The following is a 16,877-nucleotide window of genomic DNA, read 5'->3' on the forward strand; positions in this document are numbered from 1 at the left end:
CTGCATTTTAATCGGTGCAAAACTTGATTAATGTGCTCGTCTTCTCAGTCGTAAAGGCAACGTAGCAGGGCTTCGGTGCAGCCTCAGCAGTCTTTTGGCTTTACATTGGAGTACTAAGGTGTGGTTCTGTTTACAGAGAAAAATAGCATACGGGAAACAGCATGCGGCACTCTGCAGGATCAGAGATGTTTTGGGTTCTCCGCCTAGTCGCACACTGGATTAAACCAGAAGGGAATAAAAGTTAATTATATCATATTTCACCAGCTTGAGTGAGGGCGGTGGTTTTCAAATGGGGAAATAGAGAGATGTGCGATGTAGCCAGGGAAGAAAGAAATGTACAAACACTGTGGTTTTTATACATCGACTCCCCCAGGAAAGAGCCATTTCCTGAGATCCACGAGAAATCGTCCAGCGGATGTTGATGTTATGCTTCCCAGCCCACTGTTGTTAATGTTGTGGCATTTCTCAGATGTAACAGCTGATCTGTTAAATATCTTTTGGCTATGTCCGTCCGTCTGTCTTTGCACGACTCTGCACCCACGTTATTATAGTTACTGTGGGTTCTCGGAGTCGGCATGGCCCGGCTCTCATGGATGTATTAGAACGAACTGTTTGTGTCCTGCAGCCTCCCAAAGTGCTTTAACTCCCCTCTCTGTTCCCCTCCTGGGACATCCCCCTCACCTCCTGGCTCTCCCCTCATTAAGCCCAAACAGCCAGTCACGCAGGGCTTTGGTTCGACCGGCGATGTCCCATATTTGGAGAAGAATCATGATGCTGGAGCTTCTGCTGTGACCTGGGTCTTATCACAGGTCAAGGCCAGCTGAAGGCTGGAGGATCCAGTGTAGTCTTTCCTATCTCTAGTCTTCTTCCTGCTGAAATCTGTCATACTGTATCAGATCTTCTGCTCGTGACCACTAGGGAAGATACCAGTAGCCTGTATTAACAAACTGTGGACAGCTCCTTCCACTGTTGGTTTCCCATGATTATGATAACTTTAAACAAAGACGGCGTTAAAAGAAACAAATCCTGCAAAGAGCAGTTTGAGTGTGTGAGTGTTTGAGTTCAACCTGGAAAACCAGTGCAGTGCTATTGGAGATTCAGTATAATGGCACAGAAAGTGCATCCAAACGCAAAGATTATGTACAATATAGTTTGACTAGGTTGCTTTAGTTTTAAAATCTTTCCCTCGGGTTGTATAAAGCCTGTTGTGACTCCAGAGGAAGCTGCGCAAAACCTGATGAGTTTCTCTCAAGTGATGTCACTTGAGTCAGCGATGGTTGAGTCTGAAAACTACAAGTTTGAGGACGAAAACATCTGGGAATGTGCAGTCGGAAATACCTCTGTGGCTCCCTGTTCATCTGCAGCTTATTGGCTCAAGGCTACATTAGCTGCTACTGTATTCCCATAATTCACCCAAATCTGTGATCTCTGAGGCACTAGGGCTGCAACAGTTAATCTGACAAAACATTAATGTGGCAAAACAACATTATAGTGAAGGACTGTTTTGCTGCAGAGATGCCCTGGCTTATAAATAAATCTTGTCCTCCAGATGTAAGACAACAAGACAATATTTCTGGTTATGCTGCAACAATTCTGCATCAGTTTCCTTCATTTAGGGATTTTATCAGTGCAAAATTGTATCATTAAAATAATAAAACAACACTTTACATAACATTGTCAAACAAACTCAACATCAGACCCAAGATCAGAGCAAAATGCCCGCACACAAAGACAGTTGCCACTGCATGCACTGTGAAGGTTTTAATGATATTGTGTACAGCGCTGGCAGTCTGTAGCAGAACAATGAGACAGCTTTCTGCCTACGTTGGCTCATATGAAAATCCTTTTGATGATGCCAGCTCCAAAATGTAGGCCACAGTTGTCCTGACCGCATCGTAACTGACCTGGATCCCTCACTGTGACCTGACCTGCAGCTCTGAAGAGAATCACATCCAGAGAGGACAAAGTGAGCGGAGCCAGACAGCCGAACTGGGCCAAAGTATCTCACGGAGGTGGTGGATCAAGCCCAAGACAAACATGTTTCCTTTTGCGGAAGTTAGAGTAGTTATATATATATACAACAATGCTGCAAGATTTGAAATTACTTTGAGGTCCTGCAAGGAGCTGAAAGGTCAATATTTTCGCAGGTTAGATCAGAGCGTCGAGCATGTGTGCACAATCAAGTGTGCGCTGATTAATCAGCCTGTGGAGTCGACTGCACTAATGTGCGTCTCGAGTCGGTAACAACACGTGTGGTTCAGATCTGTCTTCAGTGCATCATTACAGTCCTATATAGAGCATTGCTGATGCCTGTACCCCCCTCTGACCCACATGCATTCCTGCGTCCATCCGTTCTTTATGCCTGCTACCTCGAGTGTAAAGGGGACACTGTTTTCCCAGGTCTGCTCCGTGCCTCTGTCCCACCATCCAGTTAATAATAAAGGTTAAGCCCTCCCACACGTGTAGCCGCACTCACAAGGAGCACGTTGCCACATGTGTGGTAATCTTTCTTTCTCTGTGGCTTTCACAGGTTCTCCCTCTTTTTTTTTTTGACACTTGACGATAAAGGCTCAGTGTCGCTGCAGCACAATGAGCATGAACCTTCAATCTGGTTTGTTTCTTTGTGAATTTTTCAGCCAAGAGGTGACTGAAACTCCCTCTTCTGAGAAACCAGCAGTCCCGTGCCTTGCAGGGCTCTCATGTATCCTGATTATATTCCCATTTTTCAGTGGGTGTGGTGTGTCTGTGTGTGTGTGTGTGTGCTGGCCTGCTGTATGCATGCATTGTTTTCCTGAGGCGCTGAGAAATGATTTATAGGCGTCCACCTGATTTCAGATTGGAGTTTTGCCACAGAGCGAGGCAATTAAGAGATTCAGGGGTGAAAAAAAATATTTTTGAACTTTCTCACCCTCTCTCCGTCTTTCTCAATTGTTTATTTGTGTCTGTCTCAATGTCCGTAGCAGTCCAGCTTTCTCGGTGGCAGCTGGTAATCCACTTCAGCTCTGCTACCAGGAGTGTCCCGCGTGTCCTTATAAGGGCAAACTCACTTGTGGGCTTGACACAAGTGAGTTTTAAAGCACTGATCCGATCTGCTGCCTGGCTGCACTCTAACCTCAGCCTGCTCTGGAAATTATTACTATAGCCCCTCATTTCATGCACAAACACACAGTTACCCCCCTACCTCTCACTCATACCCATGCACGTGGACTTACACGCGCGCATATTTTCTTGCAGAAACTATACATACTCCTTTGTGTCGGGCAATGTGCTCGACACGTCATAGTTCACAGAGTAGAAAGTGTTAAGTAGATAAACAGCCCAGCACACTGGGAGTCAAAAGGTCAGGACTCGGCCTGAGGGGTCGTTGTGCTCTCAGACGGGGCCGGGTGGGTCAGTGATGTTTGACCAGACCCTTGTAAATAACACAACACAACTGAGGAGATGCACGTATAGTTTGTCGGGCTGACATGGCTGGAAAACGTCCTGACGTCTAGGAGAAAATATCCAGTGGATTCGCGCTTATAAATGTTAAAATGCAGTCTGGAACAGTGGCCTCTGGCTCGGCACCCGTCTCGTCCAGATGTCTGAATGTGGCATGACGCCTATTCTTGAAATGTTGATATAAAAAAGTATGATACACAAATCTGAGGCCTCCATGATTTGCAGAAATTTATGACCAACATTTTGTTCTGGTGACTGAACTGAACTGAAGAAAGTGCTTGAGATGTTTCATTGCCATGAATAAAGGGATGACCTTAAGACAAATCTGAACTTGTACAATATTTGCGCTGATTTGTCTGAGTGGTCTGACTCTTTTCACTTCCACAGATTTAACTTAATCCCGTTTCAGTGCTACACCCACAGGTAGTCCGTACAGCGTGTGTGTTTAGCTCAGCTAGCGACAGCCGACCCACTAAATAGTAGCTTAGTACATTTTAATTACCTGCAGGACTTTGACTTCTTGCCATATTTGACCACTTCTGAGGCTGTTTCCATATGTAGCACATTAAATTAAACGAGCCTCACATACTTAAAATCATATTTAAATCTGTCTCTTTTCATGTGCAGCAGATGAGTTCAGAGGGTGTTTCCGTCCTCAGGAGTATGTCACCAGCTGGTTGGGATTAAAGCTAAACCATGAACCCTTTCTAATTGACTCTTGATTGATTGAGCTGCTTCAGTCGGATGTCTTTGGATAGATTTGAGGTTTTGACTCCATAGAAAGCTTCTGCTTGGCAGGATGTGACTCAAAGAGAGCAACAGTGCAGCACAAGCCTTAGCAGGCCTGCTTGTGAATCATTAAAACATGTTTTTGTATCTTTCTCCTCACCGCAGTCTAATTCCTGTCAAATAAGGTAATCATCGTTTCCTGGTTTAGTAAGTGAATTTGAACAAAAAGACTTGTCGTGACGCAATTGCTCCATTTTCTGCAGCACTGTCTTTCCTCTCCTCACCCCGTCAGTCGTAAACACCTCCTCCATCTGCTGCTAACATCTCGCCGGCTGAGTCAGGTGACTCTGCCGAGGCGGACAGGTGTGACGGCAGCTTCCTCGGAGCCGGTGACGAGTGAGTCCTCGGTTACTCCAGCAGACCAGGCTGTAACACGACTACCCCTCCCCTCCCCTCATTAAAGGTGCCGACAGCTCAGTGACGTCTTGATGACTTCACCGTTTTCAGTGAAACATATTTATGTGTCGTGTGTTAGTCCTGACTCATGTGTCTGTGTGTGAACAGCCTTCTGTCTGGGTATAACGGCTGCTCTCCAGGTCACAGTGCTGTTGTTGTTTTGAGCCAAAGCTGACGGTTGGTTACCCAGAGGTCTGTGGCTCGGTTTGATAAATGCCTCTGGGGCCGGTCAGCGGTGTAAGGTGCTGTCACTGTGTAACTAGATTGATTTATTTCCCTCCCCCTCCTCCCTCCCACTGACACAGTTCTCGCTCTGTCATGCGGACGTTTTGTCAAATGGACTCTGTTTCCACACGAGCGCACGTTTTCCGTCTCTGGTACTTTTAATGGTTATTCTGTTTTCTTTGGCAGACGCCCAAGTTTAAGGTGTGTTTTATTTGCTCGGGTTACGCCCACTCATCGCCTTCCTGTGCAGGGAAGTTATTGGTCCACTTTTTCAAATGCGTAGAGGAAAAGTCAGTTACAGCTGCTGGCTTTGTGCCAGTTGAATTTATAGTGTACATGCTACAGCCAATCCAGACTGAGTCAACGTGCAGCCATCTGTGCACTGATTGGTCCGTTTTTAAAACTAACTTGTGTTGGCTGCAGGTAAAAGCGAGACCCGGGCATGACTCTAATTCCCCTCGCTCTGTTTGTGGAAATATTACTGTAACCGATTTGGTTCTGCTGTCAATCACACGCTCTGACTTTAAGATGTTTTTTATTTTGCTTCTTGTTTTTTATACTGATGCACAGTACGCAGGCCAAAAAAAGCAGCCTGAGGTTGTGGAGTAGAGGCTGCTCTGTTATATCTCAGTAATGAAAAAAAAAATCAGTCCTAAAACTTGGCAGCGAACTGGCTGTATAATCACATCAGGACGTTCATTCAGCACTAAGCCTGACAGTGTGGTAACAGACGGCTCCCTCGAGTGTTTGGTCAGTGTGTGTGTGTGTGTGTGTGTGGGCGTGTGAGAGAGAGACACTGGACAATGATAGAAATGAGTAAGTGTGCGCTCATTTGCTCTCTCCTCTCAGGATTTCCTCGCTTTCACAGTCAAATACTCACTGCAGTTGCCGTATTATCTCATTTGCCGGGGTTGGACCCAAACCCAGTTCCTGATCGGCACATTTCACGAACATCTCTTTCCTTGTGAGTCAGCAGGAATGTGAGGAATGACCTATGCGAGGCCTGGGCCTTTCCCACCCAGCTCTCGTCTGCCCATTTTTAGGCATACCCAAGCCCAGCTTCTCTGTCATTTTTCTCTTTTTCACTCTGTCATCCTTTCTCCCTGACAGCCGCTCTCCTCTCCCCTCTTCTCCTCCTTCTCCGCTTTCCTCATTTCCTTTCTTCTTTTTCTGAGCACTTTCTCCTCTTACCCATTATTTTCAGTCAGCTCAGCACTTTAAATTTCCACAAATTATAGCATATATGAGAGCCCCTCTGAGCTAGTGCAGCTCGGGCTGCATATTTTGTAAAACCACAGCGAGACCTCAAAACCACTCGGCCTCTTCATCTCTTGTGAGACCCCCTCCTCCTCCTCCTCCAGGCCCAGTAGGCGGGGGGGCACATCAACTCCTTTCAACCCATCAGGGTGTAAGGCTTAGCTTAACAACCACATCCAGCCCCCTCTAGTAGAAACCAGTTGGCATGCAAAGGTTTGTGCCTCAACTCTGCGTGAGTTAACTGGTGCAGCAGGAAACCTTAAAGTGTGTGTTTGTGCGTGAAGTGTATCAGAAAAGCCTGCAGAGGATCAGGAGCTGCTCTTCTCTGCATGTGCTGACAGGTTCCCGCTGTCGACCAACAGAGAGATCTGTCTCTCATATGACAGGAGGGGGCTCCCTCTACCCTCCCATGCTCACGGCTGTCGCTGACATGAAAGCCTCAATCACACACACACACATGTGGACCTTAATTACTCGTCTGTTGCTTGAAAAAATAAACTCTTTAGCTAATAGTCACTCAGAGCGATGAAATGGCTCAGTGAGTGTTTTTAAGTGAGCCACTTCAACATTTGAGTCTCTGGGGCCTCCTGCAGCCCGGCTGCTGTTCAGCCCGGATGAATTACAGCCAGAGAGGAAGACACCTGGGCGACGGCTCGACCCGTAGAGCTCAACGCACTTCTTCCTTATAGCCGAGCACCAGCTGTTGGCATGCCTGTTTCTCATCCTCTGCTCATGTGGTCCCGTCTTTTAGAATTAGTGAAGTCAGATCACTTGTCATCACCAATCTATAAGCCGTTCATCGGCCCTGCTGACCCTGTGCCTCTCTACCATACATTTAAATCCGAGCCAGGCCGTTTGGTCTAATACTGTCTGGATGTCACACACCTGAATGATACAAGATTAAAAGTCTACAGGCATGCGAGCAGCTGTGAAGGTGAACTTTGGCACGGCAGGTGAGATGAGCTGGATGCCCACATCAGCACGCTAACATGCTCACAGTAACACATCCAACCAGTAGTTAGAGATATTTCTCTCAGGACCAAAGTGGTGCATCAAAATCACAATTTCTCCTCAAATCTTCCTCTGTGTTAGAGTAGACAGGGTTAATTACAGAGGACAAGTGACGGTGACTGACAGAAGTTATACGACTCCACGCTGCCTGTTGACCGCCCTGTACTTACACTGAGAACAAGCCTGTGACCTTTACTGCGGCAGTGGCTTCTTATATAACTGTGTGGCCACTTCCACACCGTGCATCTGTGCTGTACTTGCTCAAAGATGCAAATATAAAAGCCACAAGTGGCTAATCTTTGCAAGGCAAATGGCTCCCTTTTTAAAACATTCGTCTTCATGCCCGCCCTTTGTTTGTTTTTTTCTTGTTTCATGTGCAGCTGGATGGAACCGTGGATCTGGACGAGAGGCGCCTCATCCGTTCAGCCATCCGGGACTTGAGGAGGAGGGAGATCGAGGACATGGAGGCCGCTCTGGCCAGCAAGAGATTTCGACCCACACGCCTCAAACAGCAGGAGGACAAGGAGAACCAGCACAGGTAAGACCACACACACACACTCAGAGAGCTGTCCTTATGACAAACTGCACCGGTCCATAAACCCGACTACAACATTTCTTAACTCCAGTGGGAAAAAGGGAAGTTCATAGGGGACAGACAGCTGCAACCACAGCACATTTTTAATTTTCCATCGTGTGTGCACATTTTAATAAACACTTCCACATTAAGAAGTTTGTCCTTACCTGTCAGCATTTAAGTAATGAGAGTCGCCGTTCTCAGACCATTTGTTTGTCCTACTTATCGTTTGTTTGGCCTACTCTGAGCCTTCCCAGTGTTTTTCCAGGTCAGTAATACACATTTCCCCGCACCTGTCGTTCAGCTGAGGAATGTGCATAAACTGATAACTCAGCTCTAATGTCACCTTTCTCATTTTGTCAGTAAACAAGCTGGCAGTGAGACACAGGACGAACAGGCTTTAGCTATCGAAGAAGATCGTCTTGATGTTACTGTAAACAATGTGGTTGTTTGTATTTTAAAGGGAATCAGGGGAAAATTAATCTGCATCAAATCTGCATATTACTGTACAATATTTTAGGCGTGATTTATTACAGTTTGGGTGATCAGTGATGGTTTGTCTGACAAACTTGAGGAAACATAACACAGCTGTCCAAAGCTCCTGTGCTAGCGGTGTAAACACCAACCCTACCCCAGGAGTTTGACTAGCTGCACAGCTAACTGAGCTAACAGTAGCTACAGTCGTGGATGTATAAACAGAATACAGTAAGCAGCAGTTAGCGGTTACGCTAGTGATATGCTTGTCGGAAGTATAAATTCAACAGGTGGCCAATTCTTATGTATTGCACCTTTTTAAAGCTTTGATGGTCTGAGGTGTTATGTGGATGAGATCCTGACCTCTGAGCTCTGCAGACCAGGATGGACTGAGTCTTGTTACCGGTGTTAATAAATGACTGGATCAAAGATTTCACACTATCTGATACAAAGAAGAAACTCCACCATCTGCTGTCGTTCCGCGTCTCTGTCACTATGAAGACCGGTGGCCGAGGCCTAATCGTTTCCATTCACCGCTGCTCTCAGATGACTTGAGTTACACTAACAAAGGATTTGCCTCACTGAAGCTGCTGCGGGAAGCACACTTACTCGCTCGCACACACACACAGAAATCCGTCTGAAAGTTGCATTACGCTGTGCCTCTCAGTGGTGGAATGTAAAATATTCCACTCCACACATCCTTTAATACCAACGACTGGAGGAGAGCGAAGATAATGAGAGAACCTGAGGAATGAGTAAAAGAAACCGACATAAAAGCGAGCAGTGAAATGGAGAAATATGAGGCTGAAAAAGAGGGAGGATGCGAGCAGCCTTTCTCAGGCCCTGTGTGTCATTGCTGTCAAATCTGTTATGCCAGAGTATCAGTTTTTCCACGCTTGATTTGGGAGTGTTTCCTCTGATGGGCTTTCTCCCGGCCAAGAAAACTGTGTGTTATCTTGGAACTGTCTTCGCACAGATCCCTGAGGATACAGTCAGTATTTTGTTATTTTGAGATACTGTGGCCCACAGTTCGTCACTTGCTGATGGTCAGAATAATTATCAGCTTCACTGTCGCCCTCTTTCAGGCCAGAAACCAGCGACAACTTGGACGTCCTGTCATGCAAACTGCAATCGATCCAGGACATCGACGAGCTCACGAAAATGGTGAGTGTTAACGGGACAAAAATCACATCATATCGCACTGCAGGCTTGTTCTTTGTGTACTGAGATGTTGTGTGTGTTTATGTGAAGCTCCGCGCCGCCAGCGAGTATGAGGAGAGGAAGATGATCCGAGCAGCCATCCGACAGGTCCGTGACGAACAGCAGCAAGGTGAGTCCAGCTGTGCAAATATACTTGCGCAAGTGGGGAGGAAAATATGACACACAACATTTAAGGATGATGCATTTTGTCTCTGTTCTGGCACTTAAACTGATTTATTTGAAGAGCGTGCTGTAAAAATATAGGAAAAGATCAAAATGTCAGGATTTAAAAGAAAATGAAATCCTATATCTTATGTCTATCGTCTATCAGTCCTGAAAGGGTCATTAATTTGTTAAAGCAGGACACCGTAAGCCAAAATCTAATAATTTAGCTAAATATGCTAAATAAAATGTATAGATAAAAAACTTCTTCACTGCCAGTTTCATTTTAATTTAGTTAATTTCATCAATTTTTAAGGACCCTCGGAGGGTAAATACATAATGTTAATGAGTACGTCTGAATGATTCATGTGGGACAGATAGAGGTCTGTCTGCGTCGCCATAGTTACTGTGGCAGATCTACCTATGATGCTGGATCAGATAGTGGATTCCTGTCATTCCTTAGCGCTGTCTGGTTTGTGTGAGGCCCCTGTCACTGTGAAACTGAAGCACAGGCAGGGTGATGCACACAGGCTCCTCCTTTTGGGGCCACGTCAGGGGCACCTCAGATTACCTTGTCCTCTGTCGCCTCAGGTTGTTTCACGTCTGTGTAATTTCACAAAAGTGTGACAGCAGATGAGATAATGAGTCACCGTCTTCAATCCACTGCTGTCTGTGTGTGTGTTGTCTTTAGGTACTGTGGAGCGGGGTAAAGCTCCAGGTCGCTGCCTGGAGCCTGAGAATGTGGAGCCACAGGGCAGCATGGGAACTGGGGTGAGTACAGCAGAGGTAATCGAGCGATCACTGCCATTTATGGGAGGGAAAATTATTAAATGTCATGACTGTCACATTACAGCTGATGACTCATGTCTAATACTCACTCTTGTCACTCAGGCTGCAACTAATGATTGTTTTCCTTTTGATTAATCTGTAGATTATTTTATTGATTAATCCATCAGTTGTTTGGGCTATCAGTGTTTCTCAAAGCCCAAGATGGCGTCCTTAAATATGTTTGTTTGTCCACAACCCAAAGATATTCAGTTTCCTGTCATAGCCGAATAAAACCAAAAAAAAAACTCTCACCCAAACCGATGAATCGATTATCAAAATAGTTAATTATTTGTTGCAGCTCTACACGTCACTACATGGAGATTTTTTATCTTCAAATGTCCAAGTAGATCGTTTCCATTTTCCTGAGAGTTTCAAATAGCAACAACACTGACAAAATGTGAGTTTATTCAATCATTTAGTCTATAATCAAAATGGATCGCCAGTTAACCTTCCTTTTCCCAGGTGACCTGGTGGCATAAAAACGTTTATAGTGACAGCGAGGTTTACAGGGAACCAATGTAAACGCAGATGGTTTCATTATTCCATATCCACTACATTGTGCTATCAACATTTACATTTACATCCTTAAAATAAAAAAATAATAATAGAAAAAAATCAGCTTCCATTTGCAGAAATGAGCCGTGGACAGACCAATTTGTGGTTGCTGCATTTGTTTGCATGGTAACAGAGACCACTGAGGTTTCTCCACTGCCACAATGAAGAATGCAGCAAACAACAACAGCAGGCATTGTGACTTGAGTCACACACACTGTGTCATGAATGTGGCCACACCACACACACAGACGCACATACACACAAAACACATGCTTGGGCTGCCACGGAGCGAGGAATGTGTTTTTGTTTCTTTACATCCTCGTGAAGTTTTGGCCGAGGACGAGGAGAAAGATAAAATTTACTTTGAGCCTGGTGTTTAGTCAGGGCTGTAAATTGTTTTCTGACAGGGACGCTGTCATTTTGTACACATCTATCTGTGCAGCCTTTCACACTTTGAGACAGCTGCACACTGAGATTGTAAGTTACACTTTTTTGAATGCTCACTATAACGACTTAATGTAATTTTATCTGATTTGATCAAATACTTTAATGCTGTTAGAGCATTATACTGATCTTTGACTACATCACATGTTTCTTCAGTCGGTGTGTAAAACCCCAGACTTCAGTCTCCTCTCTGACGTCTCCCTCAGCTGACTGGCCCTCTAGTGGATCATAACGGATTTTGTTTTCAGAGTTGAACCCAACTTTTTATCTCATTCATCGCAACAGATTGAATTATATGACTGTTGCAGTGAACTAGATGTGAAGACGTCAGACCTACCTGTCTGGACCTGCCGGGGGTTCAGATCTTATCTTATCTGCCGTGTTTGATCAGTTTTTCTGACGAGGTCTCTGTTTCCAGTGGATGAGAAGTTAATTCTTACTGTATGCAGTCACTGTTGTTGTAACTCTACGCCGTAAAAGAAAATACAATCAGCCTCATTATTAAGAAACCGTTGGTGGTTCATGTGAAAGCACTCAATTTTCCCGCCACAGAGCTAAAGGTTGTTAGTATCATTCCCATTGTGTGTTACAGCCTGTGCTCCACTTGCATGCACTCCTTTTGTGTGTGTGTGTAAGTGTGTGTATTGTCCTCAGATAGGAAGCGATGATAGCATGTTGACGCCACAGGATGCTCCAACATTCAAGTCCTCTTTACCTCACTTCCTGTAAGACAGCTGAGCGGCGCGGCGGTGGGTTTGCGTGAGCTACAGGTGGTGTGATGGATGAGGAGGGGTTGGAGGTCTGGGTGGGGGGTTCGGACAGACAGACAGACAGACAGACCGGCAGCCCACCAGCTGTGCCTGAGCAGTGTAGTCTGCGCTGGACTGGGGACGTGGCCAAAAACAACATCAACCAGCAGCAGCAGGGCTCCTTCCACTCACATCACAGCAGCGGATCTCTTTGAGCTGCGTGCGATTGTCCCGTGGCAGATGGAGGTCCTAGATAGGCCTCCGAACACAACACACAAGCAATATGTTGACACTGAGAGCAGCTTGAAACAAACACGCAAACTGAAAAACAAGACATGGAGAATATATGGAAGTATGTTCGTGTTTAATTAGTGGGTTAAGTTAGCTGTTAATTTCACCAGAATCCAGCAAGTTAATGACCGTTTCTAATGGGAACAGCTGACGTACAGTAAAAGTTTCCTTCTGCGCATCTTGGAAAAGCCATACTGTAATGGCTTATAAAAATACTTTAATTATATGTATGTAGCAAAAAAAAAAAAAAGCCAGTCGGAAAAAGGATAAAGTGCAAAATATTAAAAAATGTAAACGGAGTTCTGTTACAGCTAAATATCACCTCTCGTCTCAAGTAATACAGCAGTTAGAGAAATGAGAAAAATAGGTCAAAACAAAGGCTGAGTGTGTCAGAAGTTAATGTGTCAACCAGACAACCCTGTAACCTGTAAGGAAAGTGTGTGTGTGTGTGTGTGTGTGTGTGTTTGTGTGTGTGTGTGTGTTTGTGGTGGCGGGTGGGGGGGTCGGATCCCTGTGGAGACAGAATGGGAGGGAGGGGAAGTCAAGGGAGTGGCTTGTTGGTATTATATGTGTGTGTGTGTGTGTGTGTGTGATGTTGGTGGTGGTGTGTGTGTGTGTGTGTCAGAGAGAGAGAGAGAGTGTGTGTATGATGTGGCTGAGGGAGTAGAGCAGCAGAGTAGCGGATGTCCTGACTCCAAGAGGGTTACTGCTGAGAGAGAGAGAGAGAGAGGGAGAGAGGGAGAGAGGGAGGCAGTCAGTTGAGCGAAGAGAAGGTAAATGTCATTCAGATCTTTCTGCTGTCGTGTGTCACAGACACACTGACTTTCCTTCTCCCTGTCTTTTTAAACTAAAAAAAACAAACAATTTAAACATCTTTCCTCGTTGATCTGTTCTTGTTTCTGCCTGACTGAAGAATGGGACGTACCTGCCTCTGTGTTTACCTTTCAGGTTTGTGTGCATGATGGTTTATTGCTGCTGGGTTGGATCAGTTTTGTTCACGAGGTTGTAGACGACACCGGAATGATGCATGAGATTATTTTTTAACATTTAACGTGTGTACCTTTTTAATGTTTTTAGTGATTTTAACCTTGTAAGTTGAGGCTTCCGTGCCATCTATCTATGTTGGGGAAATCTCAGGTAGGTTGCTGGGTGGGTTGGGTTTTGTTTGCACTGATCTCATCATAAACACGTTGCGAGAAGACACCTGAAGAAAGAGTAGCTTAACTGTCTAAAACCGGGCCTTGCGTGAGCGATACAGGGGGTTTAGCGGACTTTGGAGTTGAGATGGAGATAAAGAAGAACAGTGAATCCACTGTGAAAACACACCAGAACGTAAGCTTAGATTGGCATGTGATGATGTGCAGTAAGTCAAAATAGGAGTGAGGCTCAGGGCTAAGTTTCTGCGGGTTCCCTCACACCAGACCAAGTGTGTGTATGTGTGTGTGATACTTAGATGATTGCTACCTCATTCCAGCTACTGTATTTCAGTTGTTGGAGGTGAGCCGAGCGTGTGGTTCCTCAGGCTGCAGTAATGGAAAAAGAGCCGCCAGGTTTCTCCGCTCTTCCACGTGGAGGCATGGAAGACCCTCAAATGATCTGACCTTACCAGTGAAGTGATGGATTTAACTTTCATGGAAAACTGGAGCGTCGAAAAGCCAGCGTGTGAATCTACAGTTGATCTCATCTGTCTGCTGGAGAAGGAGGTGTGTGTGTGCGCCTCAGCGCTGGCTCAGCCCGAGCCTCATTGTTGTTATTTTTTGTGGAGTTGAGGGTTCAGAGGAATCCAGATGGCCCACGCCTTGCTGTGGTCACAAGAGAGGACAGTTGTTTTTGTGTTTACCGGCTTCAGCTTTTGCAATTACAGTCCCAACACAAATGGGCTCCTGAAGCCAGATGGGATGAGTGGATCCGGAGGAGCGTTGGAGTGGGACGGCGTTAGTGTTGGTTCCACTCTGTCAGGGGCTGTGAGGGAAGCCGCTAATGACAGCACGGTGGCTGGCAGCAGGTCCGGACGATCTGCTCGGCGTCTCCAGTTCCACTATTTCTTCCCTTTTTTTTCCCCTCTGCCTCACTGTCTGTGAGAAGTATGTTCCCTGTGGTTTGGTGGGAGCTGTGAAATGATGGCTGTCTGTCTGACTCCCGGTAGAGGAGGGGCGGGTGAGGAGAGACTTGTCCTCTCTAATTGTGTTTATGGCTCAAACACAATTATCTCCCCCTGTGACTCTTTGATTGAGTGACTCCACTCAGAAGCAGAGCGCCCCTTTGTGTGTGACCTCTCGCATTATTACACTGTAGTGCCTTCAGTCTTTTGTGTTGCTGTTTGTGTCCTCCAAACTCATCAGACACCGTAATGACTCATTAAATGAGCGAGTCACTCAATTTATGGTCTCCAGTGTGGCGTCTCGGTCTGTGTGAGAAACATTTACCATCGCCTTGAAAAGCTGAGAAGACTTTTTTATGCCTCAGAATCTGTGCTGACACTTTTTTTTTTGCTCCATATGGAAAGAAAGTGGAAGGATTGGAAAAAATGACACTGGAGCCGTTTTACGCCGCTCTGATGTCACATCTGACATTTTCAGTTTTCTAGCTTCATTTGAAGAATGTTTTTGTGAGGAAAGTGTTTTTTCTTTCATGCTCACAGGTTGATCTCTCCTCCATTTTAGCAACAAAAGTTAATTCAATTTACTGCATTTATTTATTTGTTTATCTATCTTATATGACACGTTTGATTATATAGTGTTTTTGTTTCAACAGATCGATTGCCAATGACCCCTAACGACATATATCACCATTGATGCTCTTTATACTACTTCACCTGACTTCCTCCTTTGCTGCTGTAATACAACCTACAGCCTCTAGGGGTCGTCACCTAACAAAAACAATGAATGAGTTGTAATCAGCTGCTTTTTCTGACCTTCTGGACCTTCATTGTTCGGTTAGGTTCAGGCACTAAAACAACTTGTAGTTTGTGTTACTTGTAATATAACTGAAGTTGCATCATGTATGTGACATAATGTAACAATGTTAGTAACTCAAAATAACTCACTGTTGCCTTGTAGTTTAAAACAGGACACGAACAACGGTCTCATGGATCAAAGTCCTGCGTTTGTTTTACCAGCCCATCTATCACGTTCTTCTCCTTACGAGGACTTACACTACTTCACCTGACTTCCTCCTTTGCTGCTGTAATAAGTACTACACCCACCAGAGGTCGCCACCTAACAAAAAAATGAATATGAGTTGTAATCAGCTGCTTTTTCTGAGGAGGACAGGCAGCTGTTTATAGTATCAATAGTGCAATACTCAACTACTCGACTGTGTCTGATTACGTTTTCTCTTCGGTGGCTGAGCAGCTCTGCCCTCTAATCTGCTCAAGGTGGGGAAGGTCACAGTCGACGGAGCAGAAAGCTTCCCGTCCATTTCTCACCTCGGCTTCTCGCCCGTGTTTCTGTTCACGCCGGCTGTGTTCGATCACCATATTCAGTTGCGGCCTCTCTCTAATCACGCCCCGCATTGATTAAAAGAAAAACACAAACGAGGGTTTGTAAGATTCTCACACTGTAGCTGCTGCTGACAGCTGTGCCAGTCCACTGTGCGGGACAACATTGTTTACACATGGAGCAGTGATTGTAGCGTGCGATTGTGTGGTTGGGTGTGTGTGCTTTCTTTTCTTGCTTGAAAGCTTGTGAATGTGTGTTAAGAAGCTTTTTAAAGTAATAATAGGGTGTAAATTATATTTTCAGTATGTAAGGTCATGTCCCGAGTGTTTTTTTTAGGATCCACCCAAGCTTTTGTTGGACTATTCTTGATCAAGAACACCTTTTGTGGGGATCATGTGCCGTTCATCTTTTCACATGAGCTACACGGTGATGCAAACCACCTGCAGCTCCACACACAAGAGGTTTTTTGCCCTTTAATAGAAACGTTTGTCTCAGAGTGTTGTGGATTAAGAGTATGTGTGGGAGTGATTTAAAGAGTGTGTGTGCACACGTGCTCAGAGGAGCCTTATTTGTGCAGCTGATTCTCCTGTGGAGTAGCTCAAGGTCAGGCACCAGAGGCCCAACAGTAGTGCCGGCTTCATCTTCATCCCTCCTCCCCTTACGTGCTCCCCTCCAAACCTCACCAGTTTCCTCTCCATCTGCCAAAATACTGCTGCCTCTCCTCTGAGATCTCCCTCCTGCTGTGACCATCCTCTCTCGGTGCAGGTTAGGGCCGCAGAAAGAGGTAGTCTTGAAGTAGACGGAGCTGGCTGTTATATATTGGCTGTTTTGACACTCAGGGCGTCCCTCTCCCTCTCTCTCAGACGTACACGAAGGAAAATAAAACAGATCTTTACTTTTCCAGCTGGCCAACGCATGTTGCACATCATGGCTGGAGCGTTTGACCTCGACCTCCAACAAGAGATCGTTGTGATCTCCAGCTGTCCTCAAACAGACGATCGTAGGACTGATGTTGTCGGAGCAATTTGCCCCTTTAGTAAA

General features: G+C 45.4%; 1 protein-coding gene across 1 annotated transcript in view; it reads left to right on the plus strand.

The window, feature by feature from the left end:
- Window positions 1-16,877, plus strand: part of smtnb (smoothelin b) — a 48,848-nt gene that overhangs the window by 7,250 nt on the left and 24,721 nt on the right. Inside the window, 4 exon segments of the mRNA XM_073467003.1 lie at window positions 7,500-7,657; window positions 9,253-9,331; window positions 9,419-9,497; window positions 10,221-10,300. Coding sequence (XP_073323104.1) covers window positions 7,500-7,657; window positions 9,253-9,331; window positions 9,419-9,497; window positions 10,221-10,300 — 396 coding nt within the window.

Source organism: Pagrus major, chromosome 5 (assembly GCF_040436345.1).
Source record: "Pagrus major chromosome 5, Pma_NU_1.0".
Lineage (NCBI taxonomy): Eukaryota > Metazoa > Chordata > Actinopteri > Spariformes > Sparidae > Pagrus > Pagrus major.